The sequence below is a fragment of the Pleurodeles waltl genome, chromosome 10 (assembly GCF_031143425.1).
Source record: "Pleurodeles waltl isolate 20211129_DDA chromosome 10, aPleWal1.hap1.20221129, whole genome shotgun sequence".
Lineage (NCBI taxonomy): Eukaryota > Metazoa > Chordata > Amphibia > Caudata > Salamandridae > Pleurodeles > Pleurodeles waltl.
This window is the reverse complement of record NC_090449.1, coordinates 1,010,545,838-1,010,564,248: the sequence shown is the minus strand read 5'-3', so window position 1 is coordinate 1,010,564,248 and position 18,411 is coordinate 1,010,545,838. Positions and strand designations below refer to the sequence as shown.

Genomic DNA, 18,411 nt, shown 5'->3' with positions numbered 1-18,411 from the left:
GGATGTCTACGTCCCCAAACTAATTGCAATTATAAGGGGCAGTGATCAGAGAGTGTACCTGAGGTATTCGGCACTGGTAACTGTCGGGAGTGCCTCTGGGCTGCAACAGACTTGGTCAATTCTGGTATGCAAGTCATGTAGTCCAGAGTAATTTGAATATTCCTTAGTCAGAAATTTGTGTATTAGCTGAACCATTGTTTCAGGTATTGTGTAAGGGCAGTGGACTGCACGTCTGGAACCAAGGGGTGGGACCATTCCCAGTCAAGGTCTAAGGCACAATTAAAGTCACCACCCCAGTAACAGGGTGCGAACAGGTTGTGCAGTAGAGTTGGTGTATGCGACTGTAGAAACTGGCCTTGGTTAGTATTTGGGGCATAAAGGGCGATCCGCGAGAGAGGTACACTGTTCCTCCAGTATTACATAGCCGTCCTCTGCAGCTATTTTAGTCCTGGGACTCCTGGATCCAGCCATATTAGAACTCCGCAAGCGTATCTGGAGTAGGTAGTCCCCACCAACCTGCCACACCAGCACCTGCACTGAAAGTCTGGAGTGGTGAGGTGGGTTTCCTGAAGAAGTGCTACATGTATTTTGCATCTGCTGAGTTATTGGTCACTTGGTACCACTTAAACCCTGCAAGCCCTGACATTCCAGGACAACATCTATTGCGTCATGTGTTTGTGTGCATTGCAAGCCATTCAATAAATGACAACCACAATAGTCTAGTTGCTCCACCCTACCACCGTCACAGAATGCCACCTCTAATCATCTACCTGCATATTTTTGTGTACCAAAAAATACATGAACAAACCCCTCATAGAACTTTGGGGACAACACCAAACATTTCCCTCCCTGCTGGTGCGCCAAAAGTCGACCATCCAATAGGACTGCATTGCAAGTTAATGCTAACATTACCAACTAGTCTATTACGGATGCACTACCTTTGAGTGGGGAGCTGGCAGTGAAGGTATGCAAGTGCCTAACTGATCATAGACAGGGTCCGCTTGCCCACCATATGAGGTGCATTTGCCATCCACTGTGGGCCGGTCAGTACATCAAGAGATAACTCAGGGACATGTGTACCAGTAGTGAATAGGTGGTCATATGACATCCTTGGCTGTCTGGGGAGTCACCACAGGGCCCTCCCCTTGTACAGAGTCCAACAGTAGCAGCAAGGCATCTGTTGTGTCATCTTCCAGTTATCCTGTTACTGAGTCAGTTGGTGAACTCTGTGCTGCCCTGTGCCACAGCAGCTACCAATGGCACCCTTCTCCCTCGCGGCTTGATCTTTTGTAGGACCTATTGATGGATGACCATGGCAAGGCTTACGTCTCCTCTGTACAGTCCACTCCCCCACAGAATGGCCGGTCCTTCAGGGGTGTGACTGACAAACTCCTGCACTCCATCCAAGCTTCCTCCAGCATTGTGCAGAATGCAGTGGTGTCATCGTGTGTTATGCAAAGAGTAGCAGGAATTATTATGTTCTCTTGGGCTCTTTTGCACTGGCATGAAGGAGGACCTCTTGCGGTGCACCTACAGGGTGTAATCTGGGAAAATACTGACTTGGTAGTCCCCAACTTTCCATGCGCCCTTCAGGCGAGTAATTAGAGTGTCGTCCCAGTCTCTATAATTGAACAGGTGTGCAACCACTGGATGTGGAGGGACCCGGTGTGCATGTTTCACTGAGAAAAATGTGGAGTGTTTATCCTGGAGGATTACCATTAAGAACCATTCCTCAAGGTACAGATAAACGCTTGGTCCTTCTATATGCTCTGGCAGACCCCCGATGCACGTAAGGTTATGACAGGATCCTCCCTCCTGGTCATCTGCTCGCAGTCTCAGAAAGGACTCCTATTTCTGGAGGGCCTTAATCTGGGCAGTAGCGTTCTTTACTGAGGGTACTAGAGATGATAAAGTAGACTGGATGGTTTCAACCAGATCCTTCAGTTTTTTGTGGTCCTCCCTTATCAGACCTCTGTTTGAAGGGTGTTGATTTTGGGTTCCAGTGTAGATTTAATGTAAAATATTGGTCGGAGGATTTAGTCAAACATACAGGAGTGAGATGCCAAGGTATGTTACAAGGAGTCCTCCTGAGTGTGTGGCTTGCCTCCATCCTCAGTGTCTTTCTGTGCACCAGCCACTCCAGGCAGCGATCAGTCTTGTTTTGTGCATCCCACTGTGTTATCGATCAATACCATTTGGTGTGGTACAAGGTATCTGTTACAGTATTATGTGTTCCAGTCTTTGCGTTTGGGGAATGACAAAACGCAGACGTAATAATGCTTTGTGATCACCCTGCTGGTGGAGTGTGCGGGTCAGTCTGTTGTGGCAGGTACAAGGTACAATTGTTAGCCTGTGCAGCTCATCTGTGTAATTCCAATATGTACTTAATAAGGATGTACAGAAGTTCAATGGCCAAGAATTGATAAAGAACAGAGGTTCTCTGATATACCATGAACAGGAGGCACTCACAGGTGAAATTCACAAGACAGTAAATAAGGCGAAGCAGAGCTGATCACGTGGTCTGTTACATTTTTTACAATGAGGGGTCAATTGCCGCACTATTGCCAGGATTTTACGGGGCGTCTTGCTTCAGTTGATAAACCATACAAGACTATTTATTGTTCTGCCATAGGATGATTAGCAGCGTTCACAGTGCCATATATTACAGGTTAAAAGTGGTAGCATCTATTATGTTTTTCGTCATTCAATCCCTTCTGCCTTGTCAGGATGATCCTGGGGACAAATGACGGCTGCTGCGTTGTGTTCAAGTATACATAACGTTTACCTTCTCTTTGCGAAGCAGCACACAGTACCTGGTAAACACCCTAGGGAGTAGGTATTGGCACAGGGAGGGAGTCTGCAGCAGGGCTCACAAGGTCCCCGCTCAAGTCCATGTAATAGTGTGTGGAGTTCCACCTCTGCCCGGGGAACCTCCTCGGTGTGTTTTCCTATCGGCACTGTTGTCTGATACCCCAGTGCTGCACTGCATGCCACAATGGTGGACCCAGTATTTAATGCAGGATTATGTTCACACAAACCAAGCGCCGCAAAGCTCCGCTCTATGCGACTGGTATGGTCACCATCTTGGCCATGCCCCCATTTTTCTACCTTAAAAGAACACGGTATCTGCATTACTATTTGGTGCTGGTCACAAGACCACACTTCTACATTATCTAATAATGCATGCTTAGAGAGGGCATGCTACCTCCAGGATCCACTTAATTAAAAAAAAAAAAAAAAAAAAAAAAAGGAGACTTCGACAGTTGGCATAACACACTGACAGATCAGTGTCTTTTTTTGTAACTTTTTAAGTGGAACTACATCAGTCTCTCCGGTAATGTAAAAACCTTTGGAACTGGCCAGCATGTGGGCAGGCTGATTGACCCCCACAAGCATTTTCCTCATGGCAGGCTACTTCTTAAGAAACCGTGATTGACAGTAACACTTGTCTTATTTATCACTTCACATGCTTTCTTTTATAAAGATACCCTAACAAATGTGGGTGGAGGGTACAAAGTAGGACTTTTAAAAGGTCAAATGCTTGGGAGCAGGAAGATTTGACCTATTGCTTTACATTCTACCTCCGCTTGGAAGATTTTTGACTTTGACCAAGGTACCCAGTCTGCCCATGCCAGCAAGAACACAGAAAAGTATACCTATTTGAGAAACTAGCCCACAGATCAAAGTACCCATATATTTCATTTAGAAGTGCAACACTAGAGACAACACAAAGTGGCAGATTATGGCAAAACAGGTACAGAAAAAACAGTCAAGCTCTAAGACATACGATCTTTAAAATATATGTTCATGCTTACTTTCGAGATTCTACATGTTTGGCAGTGGACTGCAATGATGGGAATTGCGAATCGTTGTAGATCTCTGGAGGTCCTTGCGGTTTCTTCGTTGCAGTGCCAGATCTAGCACCCGGAGGCCGATATACACCAGACTGTACGGGTTCTGGAGTTTCAACTGAAGCAGAAAGCCATATTGTAATGCCACTGGTTTGCCATTTCTCACTTTTAAAAACAATAAGTACCTGCGTAATGTGCCCGCAAAAACAAAGAAGAAAAAAAAAAAAAAAACACACACATCCTGCCTAATGTCTGCCAATGCCTTACAAACTTTGCTCCTTACTACAAATTAAGATAGCTTAGAGTGTTTGTTTACTGCTCGCAAGGTAAAATGAACACAGACTCTGGCCAGTATTGAGTCTTGCTTTAATGGCTGCAAAACCTAGTGTTATTTTGTTACTCATTTTACAGATGCAGAAATAGATATGATAGAAGAAACAGCGCACCGAGGATACTACTAGGCACCTTCCGTGTTACAGCACTTAATAGGCTTCTTAGGCATGTCCTAACATGCCTACAAAACCGTGGCACCAGTAATTTGATTTAAAACTTATGAAGGTTAGCACAGTGAAGGAAGGACAAATGTAATAGGAGTGAGGGCAGAGACATGAAAGGAGATCGGCGTGGGAGAGGGTTGCTAGGAGGGGAGGGCTGGTGTTACTACAACTCTTGTCCGAGACAAAGGTATATCAACCCCATAACTCACATCTTAGGGGGCAGACCGCATAACTGTATGGAATAAAGAAGGACTAAACGCTATCCTTAACATAAAAAACAGAAGAGTGATTACTGTACACGCTATGTTAGAACCGTTGCGAGTACAAGTATTTCTAATTCAATCACCCGCAGGACCAAAGGAGGAACATTGTTTTTTTTAGCTAATCGCCTGATCTGCAAGTAGTCTTCAAAGGAGGAATAAGGGGGTAAGGGCAATCACTACATGCATAAGACCAGCAGTAAGAACACTGCCAACTTGTGGGTCAATAAATGGCATAACTTGTTTCAGAGTAGGGACAATGGGAGCAGAAAGATGGAAGACTATCAGTACAACTCTAAAAATAGATGTTGGCGCTTAGTTTCACAAAAGGAATGCTAATTTTCACTTTTGCTAGATATAGCCATTTCACACAATACAGAATCTCTGCTCCTTTTACACAAATGGTTTTGATTGTTTTTTCATATCCCTCTTACATTAAACGCAAAGGAGGTCTTATGTGTCCTTCTCAAGGTAGTTTGTGACATTTTAGTTCTCACATACAATTCAACTAAGAATAATCTGTGCAAACATGATTCCAACTTAAACTACCAATGATTGTCAACAATATGTTAAACGGGAGCATTTGTCGTCAGCTATGAATTTAAAGCGAGCATTCAATATATTCAACAATCACATGGTATAAAATATGTTTTTCTTGAACTGAAATAGGAAAAGAGTGACACATGGACAAAACGACACTCCAGCACACTTTGCAGCCACGTACTTAAAGGGCATGAGCTAGACTTACCAACAGGGGCAGGTGCTTGAGCAGGAGCAGTCTTATTCCATGGGCCAGTTGCTTTCTCTGTGCCACCACCTTGATCTTCCCAATCACCACCTTGTTCTTCTCGCTTATCACCATCTTCATCCTCCCTTTCATTGCTTTTGAGTAAAAAGATGACAAAGTGAAACTAGGACGATTTACAAGTCTGAGATAAAGTTTAAGTGTCAAAAAGACAAACTGGCTTACATCAGAGTCCACTAGTTAAACTGCTATTGACAATAATTTGGACCCTTGGGCTTAAGCAGCTGGGCCAGAATGTCTGATCAACTCTTGTACTTCAGCCACCAGAAGTGTGTTACAAAAAAAATCCAGTCACTCCTTAAAAGTGTACAAAATGTCTGGTGGGCTCAATGCCACAATGAACCATAATGAACAAACATTTATTGCCAGTGCCATCTGGCCAAATCCACGAGAGAGAGGTCTCCATTATAGGTGAAAAGAGGCAGAAAACGACAGCAAATAAAAAGTTTCAAAAGCCATAAAGTGGCAACAGCAAAAAGCAAACATGCATAACTTAACAGAAGAGACAACTGCCTTTCACTGTAAAACCAGTTTTGCATCCAGGGATACTCCGAATTGTCATACAGTTGACATTTCCACGTGTTCCATAACAGGACACACATTTAACATATTCTTAAGACAAAATGCCCAGTGTTGACCTTATTTTTAAAATACATAATGCAATCAGAAAAAAATCCTAGCAATACTTTTTGAAAGAAAGTAAAATAATGTGTACAATAGTGTGGAACTATCTGGCCTCTTAAAGATCTCTGGAAGCTTCTGTCTGAAAAGGATCTTCAATCACTGAGCAAAGATCCCAGAATGGTTTTGTTTTTTTGAGTGACAATGCAGTTTTGTGCCTTACATGAACTCTTGATGTTAATAGACATAACAGATGAGCTACCTTTGGTATCAAAATGCCCACAAGGATCACCATGATCTACAAGGTCTATCTTCTGTATCGTTGCACTGTTAAAGACTGCAGGGTCTGCCAGAAGCTGTCTGGATAAGCTGGAAAGGCAGAGCAAGATCTGGAAAATCATTTGGATTCTCCTCCCATAGGGTTCTTCTCACCAAAATGGTCTATGGGTTTCCTCCCCTCCACTTTCATCTCAGAAAGGATTGTTCAATGCCCTTCACCCCACACCCTTCAGGGACCAATTCTACACACAGAGGACTGGATCAATGTCCAAGTGTGCAAAGTCTTGTAAAGAATTAAACCACGGTCTCCTTCACCTGGCTCACTGATGCCTTGGGCTGAGAAGCCTATACCAATTCAGGCTTTGGAGGACAACATAGCTGTCCCACTGCCCGCAATGCCAGCTTCACCAGTGCCAACTTCAGCTCGAGCTGGTCTGCCTCACATCTTACCAATCCATAACCAAGGGAAGAATGCATTATTTAAAAAAAAAAAAAAAAAGAAAAGAAAAGAAAAGAAAAAAAAAAAAAATCACAAGCCAAGGACTCATAGCCACTCGAGACAACTAATCCAAGAAGGAACAGCGAAGAGAAAAGCCACAAAAGGAACTCCCGTGAATAAGACACTAGGCATTTGTGTCCTCTCACTGAATCCTGAGACAGTGGTCTCTAACATTTTCTGTAATAAGAGCTACTTCCGATCAATGAAAATCAGCCAGAGCTACCATTATTAGTGTTGTAATGGTAACAATATCAGGCAATATTAAATTAATGGCCACCATTTGCAAGATTAACAGCAGTAATCACCTCAGTTCATCAGGCACTGTTGAAAAAGTAATACCCAAAGTGATGTGCATGGCCTCAAACAGTTGGGCAGGGCACGCTCTGACTTTCGGAGTATGCCCAGGTGCAGGCTCCACCACAGAGCTAGGCCTCAAGTATCAACGACCCAACAACTTGTCCAAAGACTTGTGTGACAAAGTCAAAGACCCCTTCAACAACATTTTTTCTTGTGGGACTTACTCAATGTCTTAGAATGGGATTAGAAATGCAACTTCATGAAGGATCTTGGGACCTTCCGCACAACTGAGATCTGGAGTGTTGTGGAGTCCTTTGCCGTGAGGAGTTCAAAGGACTGCTCCCCAGCACATGGGATGCATGGCGCAGCAATCCGCGCATGTCTTGGCGTAGTGGTTTCACTCAATACACTAGAGCCAAATCAAGTGTGGGTTCGTCACGGACATCTGTCTGTGACAGGCGATGCATGGTTTAAAACCTGCCTTTCTGATGGGCAATCTACATACCAGGAGACAAAGTCAACACTTCGACAAAAGGCCAGTCAACAAAGTGACCAGGAGAACCTCTTTTCAGATCTATGATGACTGGCGTGAAAGGAACGGACGTCAGCATGCTGGGGTGGCACCTAGATAGGCACTGTGCACATCAGATCTGGTGCACACGACGCCGCCTTCTGGCATGCAGGAGTACTGCTCCCCAACTGTTCCTTTATCCAGTCTGAAGCCTGGGTAATATTCTAAAGGTAAGGAATCTGCAGCTAGAAGTCTCTATCACATCATTCAGGACTGTGACAGATAAAGGCTAAACGGAGTACCGGGCTGTTAAAGTCATCTATATTGTGCAGTTTGTCTCAGTTTCACAACAATTTTGATTTGGTATCTGCAAGCCAACATGGAGCCTAGCTCCATTGGTGGTTAATACTAATTTAGGAAGCCCAATATATTTCAAATGTTTCTACTAAGCCATACAAAAGTTTCAACTGTGAACAAAATAACTGTAACCCAATATGTGCATTTGTGAGGTGCATGTTCACCCTTTAGGGAATCTCTGAACTGAAGAACAGAGGTTTGTTACTCAATTCAATGATACTCATTTTATCAAGAGCAGAAAGATGAAAGGCTGAGTGCACTAGCTGCATTTTAACCTACGACCCTGAGGACAAACATCACTGTAGTGGATGTATTTGTTCATTGAGACACCAGGCACGTCTTAAGTTCTTTCCTGCTGTATACTTTTGAAACCTCTTAATTTACAGCTCAATACAGCAGCTGGTGAAAGAAGTTTACAAGTTCAAACAAGACGACAAGTTTGTTTAATTAACATTTAAAGTCTTTGAAGTGGATATACTTTTAAGTGCACTACTCCAAAACGCTCACAGTAGAAGTGGCCACTAAGTGATCCAAAAGTTAGTTTTTATAAATTAGGATATCACGTGTTGCGGATACCATTAATTGAAACAAAGCCAACCCTTAAAAGGTGGTGCAAAATTGAAAGTCGAGTGAAAAAATACCAACCTTATCTGTAATGATTGGATTCGAAGCCCACTGTAGTCAACCTCCTTTTGCTCAAACTCCTTCCACTCATCTTCTTGCTGAAAGAAAATAGTAAAGTAAGTGTTACAAACGGGCTAGCCTTCCAAAACGTATTCCTTTCTTGTTGATTCTGGTGGGACATGCTGTAATTATGCACTGCCTTACAAAAAGACACCACAAAGGACACATGCATTAGCCAGACCCCAACGGAGAGGGCAATCCATTGTCATGAACAATTTGAGGAGTGCAGTACTCAGAAGGCAAGGGAACTGCCGAATGTAATGTGGAAAAAGTAACAAAATAAGCTAGAAATATCTGCACCAACCAGTCCAGAAAACCATTTGGACAACACCCTGAACAGAAGCAATTTGTTAGGCATTATACGAAGCAGACAAGAATGTTTGCAAATGTTATGTGCCACTCAGTATCCAGAGGTCATACTTTGAGCAAGTGATATGTGGATTCATGACTAAAACCATCGCTACCACATAAAAAAAAAAAAAAACTACATAAATGAAAACAAAGTATAAAATCTAGAACTTGTGTTCAAGCCTACCCTTATTTATGAGCATAATGACTAACATGCTTCATACAGGTAGGAAAACAAAATGTTGTAAAACTAGCATGGGGGGCGGCAAAGCAATAACAGGGTTGTGGAGAGGGGGGACAGGCAAGTAAGGACGGGCTATGGTAAAAGCTATGATGGTGGGGGAAGCAAGCAACTATGGAGGGTGGATCTGGTGGAAGGGCAAGCAATGGGGAGCATGTGGGAGAGGCAGCAACAGGAGGGACGGGGCAAGCAACCACAGAATGTGGGTGGGTTAGGAGGGGCTGGTAGAGACAGCCAGCAAAACAATATGCTGTTATGGAGTGCATCATTAGAAAGTAAAAGTAATTAAAAAATATACATTTGCATGCTCGCAGCCAGTGGATGGACACAAAGGAAATTGTACTTGGTCGATGCTCCACGGAATTGGACATACACAGGAAGAAAACAAGAAACAGAAGGCACTGACCATCGAGAAGCAAGGAAATGAGTGACCGAGAAGCCAAACAATGGTAAGTGAAGGTAATTAATGGGTGAGCTCTAAGCCTTTTCTGAGTATGTTTTTTTTTTTATTTACAACATGCCCTCAAGCAGCAACGCATGCATGCCCAGTCTCAGGCAACCTTAAAATGTACCTCTCTGTGACATCTGTGCCTCTGCACTGGTCACAATAGATGCATGCAGTGTGATAAGAGTGCTGTGTGACAGAATCATACAAGTTACAGAGCGCAAGACGAAGTGCGGGTGGAAGAGACAGATATCAAACACATGCTACTGGAGTGCTCCACCAAAAAGAAAAACATTTTGCTTGAACAGCAAGCAATAGAAGCAGAGATTTCAGCCACTCAAAGCAAAGGGATAGACGCAATGCACCCCAAAAGTGATAGAATACTGACAAGTTAGGGCACCAATAAGAAGCAGGAAACTGAGTGACTAGGAAGGCCAACCAATGGTAAGCAATAAGCGGGCTCAAGTGCCTGTTTTTCATAAGCTGCAATTGCCTTGCAACAGACCGTACATGCCCCATCAAGAGATTTGAGCTATTAATGCAGTAGTGGAATGAAGAATGTGGGGGACCTTATAAAGGTACATAAACTATGATGTGAAAATTGCAAGTATGTAACAGAACAGCAAAACCGATCTGAAATAAAGTTGAAATGAAAAGAATGGAACAGAATAAACCAGACTCACTTCTTAAGTATATTTTTAATAACAAGGTACATGCCACATTCAGTGAACCACTCCATCCTCCCTCCCCCCGAAAAAAAAAACTTCTGCACGTGCATATGTTAAAGAATAATCAAGGGGAGAAGATGAGCTCCAACGGACAATGCTGTATGCACTTTAGATCTGAGAATCTAGTTTGAATTCTGGTGCCACTGTAGCATTGCTATTCTTGGCAAATCATGTATTCTTCCTATGTGCTACAAAGAAAACCTTCTATAAAGGAAGCTGGTGTGCATGTAGAGTTCTGTGATGCCCTTAGACCTAGTTTGGAGAAAAAGAACAAATTGTATAAACAGCAATTTTCGCAAGGCAAGGTGGCAAATGATGTTCTATTGTAAACCAACAAATACAACTCCCAGACTGGCTGCAGGGAGATGACAATAGAATTTGAAGGGTGACTGCAGCAACATAAAGCGTGTGATTAACGTTTGTGGAAGGGTTGAACCAAAGCAGGGAGCGCATGAGCATGGGTGTGATAGTAATAAGATCCTAGTTTTCCTTCTCTGAAGAAATGGAGTGTATTATATGGTGTGGCTGTGCGACCTCACTGTGTAATACACTTACCAAACCCTTTAAAACCAGTAGGTTTTTTTTGTTAAACCTCTAGTTCAACCCTGTGTAGCTGAGGCACTGATCCGTAAAGCATTTAAACAGCACTGAAATAATTGAATACCTGAGACGTTCAAGAAACCCAAAACCAAATTATAAAAATAGATCATACTTTCATGTATTTAATCCACCGAAACTAAAAAGGTCCACCAGAGGATTTCAGAGATACAGAATGTATAAGGTATAGTAAATATGCACTTTTTTACTTAACCGCAAACAAGCACTGGCAAATTCAATTAATGTGACAAAAAAAAAATTAAGAAAAACATTAAGTATCGATGAGGTTACTTTTATTTTACCTTAGGAGACCAACTCCAGCAGGGAGCCAGTCGGGGGACCAGCAAGGTCAACAGACAAAGTTAACTTGAAGGAAGAAGCAGTCTTCAGAACGTTCCAGGCCTTTTTATTCCTTTGCTATAGTTCCTATGGAAGTGGTCCTGATCAAGGGTTACAGGATTGTGAAGAGGCTCAAGGAGGCTGTAGATACAATGCAGTCAACAGGGGTCTTTTTACAGCTATTCCTCGGTCCACAAGCTTGGGGAGACAATACTGGACACAGCAGTTGTGGTACCTCGAAGTCCTCTTGGCCTTCACATACATCTAGTCACCACTGGGCTACCAGTCGTCCGGTATTGCACTCACAGTGGAATCCTTCCTTTGACGATAACTTGCCTCCTGGGCAACCAAGTTGCACTCAAACTCTCCCAGTTCCAGCAGACTTAAGTGCAACCTTAAGCGTTGGGTCCTGGTCTCTGATGCTACACAATGAGAAGTGATGGCTTAAAGTTTTGGCCTATCAACTTGCCCCAGCAGGCTTCTGCAGCTGTTGGGGCCCTGTGCTCTGACCAATAGGGCAGCTCATTGCCCCCCTGAGTCTCTTGCTTCAAGTAGGCTCCGGAGAGAACTTTTCCACAAGCAGGACACAACATGCACAGTCCCTCTCCTTTGTTAGCCACCAGGTTCAGCAGGTGCAGTCCATGACGGTGCAGTCTCTCTGCTTGTTCCTTTGTGCAGCAGGGCAGTCCTTCTTTGGTCCTTTCTAACAGTGTCAGGATCTGAATTCTGGGTGCCAGGAATGCCCTTTTTATTCTCAGAAAATGCACTTAGGGTTGCCGCGATTAGTAGCAAATGGACTACTAGTTTCCCTCCCTTCCTTCCTTCAGATGACCACTTCCTACAAAGTGTCGTATTTGGCTATTGCATGATGTATTACTCTGCCCACTTCCAATACAGCAGAACACCTCTGTGTGCAGGGCTCCCTAGCCATACCCAGAGGTGTTGCTACTAAGGGGGCTTCAGGCCCTTGCAAAACTGGTTTGGCAACCGGATTCCCCTTCCCGAGAGCCAGCCTGTCTACCTAAACGATAAGGTAACCCCTCTGCCAAGTGTTCCCCATTTGCTCTCCAAAGGCAACATTACCTTTGAAGCTCGCCTTTTGGGCCAACACCAGTGTGGCTTCCTGCCAGAGAGAAAGGCAACACCTCTCTCCGGTAAAGGCTCTTATTGTCTATCCCGGAAGCAGTTTGAACATGTCCACAGGAGGGCAGAAATCTGGCTCAGGGAGAAACCCTGTGTGCAGCCGTGGATGGGCACAAAGGATTTAGGACAACAAAGTGGCAACTTTGGAAAAGTTGCACACTGCAACAATTTATATTAGTTTCGACTTGGGCATCAAGTCGACCTTAAAGTAAGCTGAGGGCATTGAGTAACTCGTTTTTCTTGCTTTGGTGGCCCCCATGTTAATTTTCCTGTGCCTTCAAAGAGCCCTAATGTCATCCCTCTTGAGGTTGGGCAGGTTAGCCATGTTCCTTGCTGAAAGTGGCTTGTTAAAGTTTTCAAACTCTGTGAAACTTTCTCAAATTTTTCTACTTTTTAGAACTTTGCCACAACTTCCTCAAACTTTTCCCAACACCTCGAAAGATGTTTTAGCAATCCTCTGGAAAGTCCTTTGTTCTTAACAGTAACTCAAGAAATTCTTGAGAGGCACAAGAACCTTTTTTCTAAGTGTCCAATAGAGGGATTCTCTGTGGTCTCAGGCTGTAGGGTACTGCCAAACACAAGTTCCTGGAAAACTGGTTTGGCAACTCTTTCCCCCCTTCCCAATTGCTAGTCTGTCTACCTAAACAATAGAGAAGCACTTCTTATTTTCTGTACCCTGTGGTTCACTGTTTTGTCTTCCAAGTCATTTTCTCAGGCAGCTGGTTTAATCTTTGTGCACTGGATATGTAGGTCTGGCTGCTGCACACAGTGGTACTTCCTTGCTGATTCGAGTGATGCTGCATGATCCATTTCACAGCTTACAGTATGATTTCAAATGAAATAGGGGAAATGGTTGATGGATCACTGCTGATACTAAAGTGCTGCACGTGCTTATTATGTAGTAAGGCAGTGTTTTCATTCACTGTGTTGTGTGTAGTAGTGAGGGTACAGGGAGAGTAGAGGTAAAGTCACAGACCTTATTACCTGAAGTATAGACAGTATGAGGTGTTCTGTTTTACCACCAAGTATGGCCTCCATGCTACTATGAATTGGAGATCAGATTTTTTTTACATTTTATTTTTTGCACTGTATCTACTGCTCCAATTTTAATTAAGAGAAGTGTCTTTGCGCATGTTGCACCAGGAGCTTTACCATTCTTGGGCTGCAGTCCTACTTGTTTTTTTTAACTAGCCTGTTTGCGTCCTGAGTATGAGACTGTCACTTGTTCATCTCCATGCAGCACCAGTGAGCTTGTTTCTCTCTTCACCATCCACAAAGATAATGATAACCTTTTAGAATAAAGAGGATGGAAGGCTCAGCTGTCCACCATCTGGAAAATGGATCAACTGAGCAGCTTGAGTAAATAGGTAAAAGAAATCAGTCAACGGTTAATGAGGACCGCTAAGCTTGTCATTTTAGAACTTTTTTCTGCCATTTTCCGGTTAGGCATACTGTGCTTAATTAGAAGAAGTGTGTCAAAACTGGGAGGTGTGGCCTAAAGACCATACAGTCCATTTTGAAACAGGGGGTTCTGGTTCGAGTCCAGGCAGTGGCACAACACTGATCCCCAGCAATTCACCTTATCTCCTGATGCAGGAAAAAGAAAACAAAAACATGACCGTATTTAACGGGGAGAGACGAGGGACAGACGGGAAACATACTCTTTTGGACTGCTCATACATAAAGAAAAAAGTTCTCTGGTAGCGAGTGCAGTCAGAGAGGCATGTTCCGTGGCAAGGAGAAAGACCGTGTTGACAAGCCAGGACACAAATAGGAAAGAAATGAGAGGGATGAGGAAAGTCAACCAACGGCTAGCAATTGGCGGGCCAATCCCCTCTATGTTGTTGGTAAGCCACAATATGCCTCGGACCAGACAGCACATGCATTGTCTAAAGGCTCCACCTAAATCGAAGAACTGAACTTCCCCTCTCAGGAACCATAAAGGGAGGACCTCTAACCTCGTCCAGTCTCACCAATTGCTTTGTTCCAAAAGTAGAGGTACTGCACACAGCAGAAACTTCCTAAGTTGAGGAGTACAGAAAGGATAAAGGCAAAACAACGAACACAAACAATACGTAGGCAGTGAAGAAACCACAAAGTTACTCTTTAGTTAAGCTTGAAGGCTGGAGGAGCTGGGCTCATTGGGATGACTCCAGAAGTTCTCCTTAAAGGGATAAGTTGTCTCAAGCTATCTTCTAACCTTCAAGGTTACGGTCTCATAGGTGGATTTAGCAAGTTCTAAAGAGAACGTGGGTTTGAGCAACAACCAAGGAAAGTTGTTCTGGATGGGAGAAATGTATTCTGTCCTTCGGAGCTAAGTGCAGGCATTAAGGAGAAACTTCAGTGGGACTAGTGTATAGTCAAGACTGCAAACAAGTAGCGGGTCACCACTGTTCATGAACAGGACGAAGGCTTGGAATGAGGGCCATTCATAGAGAGGACTGTGGCAAATGCCTGTATGGAATTTAGGCAATGTATGTTCTGAGGGAAAAGTTAGTGTCAATACTGAAGCCAAGTTATTTAGCATTCAAGTAAAGCTGGGCTGAGATGCTAAGACCTCTCCTGGGTCTGGACTTATCTGGTGCTGATGGGGGTGATAATCTGATCTTAATTAAGTTTAGCTTAAATCAATCACAAGGTTATCAGGATGGGGTGATGGAAGACCTAGATTGTGTAGAGTTTAGTGCTGTCAGCGGATCTCAAGTCTGTGGTTGGTAAGATGGACCGAAAAATGCTCCAATTAGAGGCAGAAGAGGACACAGGGTGAGGATAAATCATTTAAGACCTCTGCAATTTACTTGAATCCATGAAGATGGAGATGTCTGTTAGAAAACAAGCATGTGCAATGCAATAGGTCTCACATTTGCTCGAGTTAGAGCTATTGGCACTGTAAATGCACAATTGGACTTTTCTTGCCACATACATTGGTTAACTCTCCCTCATTATTTGGTCCATTCCTGCCACACAATTCCAGTGGACCTGCATATAGCTGCAACAATCGTAACAGCAATGACAACTTTATGCAACCTCAGTGTGCTTCTGCAGGTCAAAGTTGGGGATTTGCAAGCGGCTCCAGCAATTTACTGTCCAGCTGCGGTCCTAGTGACAGCATGAAACAGTGCAACTCACATGAAAATATTGTAGGGCTTCCCTGGGAAAGAGAACAAAGGCGCAGCCCAAACTGCTTACGTGCTCGGCAATGAGCAACCACAACACTGTAAACCAAGAGTGGAACGAGCAACACCGAAGGAAGCAGGGGCAGAAGCCAGAGTTGATAAAGTTTCCAGGCAAAGAGAGGCGCCTGGACCAGCAGCAAGCCACAGAGAGCAGCAGCGGCAGCCCCAGCATACAGCTTCACAGCTTGTAAAACGAATGCCCCGCAAAGCATTACGGGACAAGTTTCCTGAGTGCAGTTTATATTGTAGTATTGGCTATCCCGCTGTGTCGGGAGAGACGCTTCGATGATTTGTGCATTTTTAATGTAAAGCATTTACTAATTGTGGGAAGCTGGCTCTGTGTATATACTATATAAAAGTTAGATGTATTGTGCACAGAGTCCAGGTGTTTCCCAAGAGGCTTGACAGGGCCAATAATAGATAATACTAATTCTCTATTTGTGGTAGTGCAGTTAGGCTTATCAGAGGGCAGTGTTAAGCATTTGTTGTACGCACACACAAGCAATAAGTGAAAACACACACAATGACTTAACTCCAGACCAATAGGTTTTTATAGGGAAAAATATTAATTTATTTCTAGAACCACAAGATTCATTTAGCAGGTAAGTACATTAAATGAAAGGTACTTTGCATAGTAATGCTTATAACTTTGAATGGAATCAACAATGTAGTTTTTCTTAAAATAGCAAAAAGCTATTTTAAAAGTGGACAGTGCAATTTTCAACAGATCCTGGGGGAGGTAAGTAAAGTACAGTTTTTGCAGTAAGTAACAAACTTACGGGCTTAGTCTCCGGGGCATAGGTATCTCACAGTTGGGGGTACAAGATAACCCCAAACACCCAGTACCGGCAACACGGGCCGGGTAGGTGCAGAGGTCAAACAGGAGCCAAAATACCATTGGCGCCTATGGAGACAGGGGGTACTCCAGTTCCAGGCTGCTTGCAGGTAAGTACCTGGTGCTGTCGGAAGGCAGACCAGGGGGGTTTGGAGGAGTACAGGAGGGGCCCCAAGTAGTCACAGAAACCACACCCTCAGCTACAGGGGCGGCCGAGTGCAGTGTGTGAACAGGGTGTTGGGTTCTCAATAGAATAGAACTCAATTTAGGCGCTGCAGGCAAGGCATGGGGGGCTTCTCAGGCAAGCCACCGACTGGGCAAGGGTGAGGGCCACCTGCTGGTGGTTGCTTCATCAGTGGTCGGTTTCTCTTTGGCCTGGGGGCTGCAGGTGCAGTGCTTCTCCATGTGACGGATTTCTATGTCCCAGGCAGTCGCGGTGAGTGCGGGTCGTCCGGATTCGAGAGTTGTTAGCCCAGGGTGGACACGTTGTCAGTCGCCTGGGGATCCTCTCTGGCTAGTTGGTTTCTCTGGACACAGGCCCGGGGCATCAGGTGCAGAGTGGTTTTGGACTCACGCTTCCGGAGTGAGGTGGGAGTCCCTTCAAAAATGGTTTCTTCTTTCTTATTGTTGGGCAGGTCCTCTGTGATGCAGGCAGTCCCCTGGAGGATTTTCGGTGGTGGGCAGGGGGAGGGGGGGGGGGGGGGGGGGTTAGGGTTGACACTGGTCCTGCAGAACACGTTGCTTCTTCTCTTGCAGCTTTTTGAAGCAGGAGACGGGCTGAGTCAGTTGGTGTCTCCTCTTCACCGTGGGGAGATCGGCCCAGCGGTCCTCCTTTTGAGTTGGTCAGGAATCTGAAGAGCGGGGTTCAAGGGTCACCCCCTAAATACTAAATTTAGGGGTGTGTCAGGGTGGGGGGGGGGGGGGGGGGGGAGGGGGTCATCTCCACTGGCTGGAGTGGCCTGGGGCACTGTAACATCAGGCCTGAGCCTTTGAGGCTCACCGCCAGGTGTTACAGTTCCTGCAGGAGGAGGTGTGAAGCACCTCCACTGAGGACAGGCTGTTTCTAGCCTCAGAGTGCACAAAGGCACTTAGCCCATGCGGTCAGAAACTCGTCAGGCACTGACCGGTCAGCCTTACACTAGCAGTAGGGCTAACATACTGGGAGGCATCTCTAAGATGCCCTCTGTATGCATTTTTCAATAAATCCCACCCTGGCATCAGTGTGGGTTTATTGTGCTGAGAAGTTGGATATCAAACTTCCCAGTATTCAGTGTAACCATTATGGAACTGTGGAGTTCATTTTTTACAAACTCCCAGACCATATCCTTAATATGGCCACACTGCACTTACAATGTCGACGAATGGACTTAGACACTGTAGGGGCATAGTGCTCACGCAGCTATGCCCTCATTTGTGGTATAATACATGCTGCAGCCCTTAGAGACCTTCCTTGGCCACAGGGCCCTTGGTAATAGGGGTACCTTTTACATGGGACCTAAGTGTGTGCCAGGGCTGTCCCAATTGAGGAACAAAAAGGTACAGTTTTAGGGAAAGAACACTGGTGCTGGGGCCTGGTTAACAGGGTCCCAGCACACTTTGAATCAAAGTTGGCAACACTAGGCAAAAAGTGGGGGGTAATCATGCCAATAGTGGCAATTTCCTACACCAATTACAAGGGTTTTTTGAAAGCCATGAAGCTCGAAGGAGAGAGCCAGAAGCAAAGCTGAAATGACTCAGATTAGGTAACAGTGTGAACAATGTGAAGAGCTCTCCAATACAGCTGATCAAGTTCGAGCTGTTTGTGATGGGGAGCGAAGGGGAGTGACAAAAGAAACAAGCATTTACAATGCAACGGGTCTCGCGTTTGCTCATGTTAGAGCTGATCGCGTTGTAAACTC

The 18,411-nt window shown here is 44.5% G+C and overlaps 1 protein-coding gene across 3 annotated transcripts in view; it reads right to left on the bottom strand.

Moving 5' to 3' along the window:
* The window catches only part of CDV3 (CDV3 homolog), a 70,275-nt gene that overhangs the window by 36,303 nt on the left and 15,561 nt on the right, over window positions 1-18,411 (bottom strand). For all 3 annotated transcript variants that reach the window (XM_069211905.1, XM_069211907.1, XM_069211906.1), the window contains exons 2-4: window positions 8,623-8,699; window positions 5,357-5,490; window positions 3,816-3,969 (exon numbers count right to left, since the gene is read on the bottom strand). In XM_069211905.1, coding sequence (XP_069068006.1) covers window positions 3,816-3,969; window positions 5,357-5,490; window positions 8,623-8,699 — 365 coding nt within the window. The remainder of the gene's footprint in view (window positions 1-3,815; window positions 3,970-5,356; window positions 5,491-8,622; window positions 8,700-18,411) is intronic.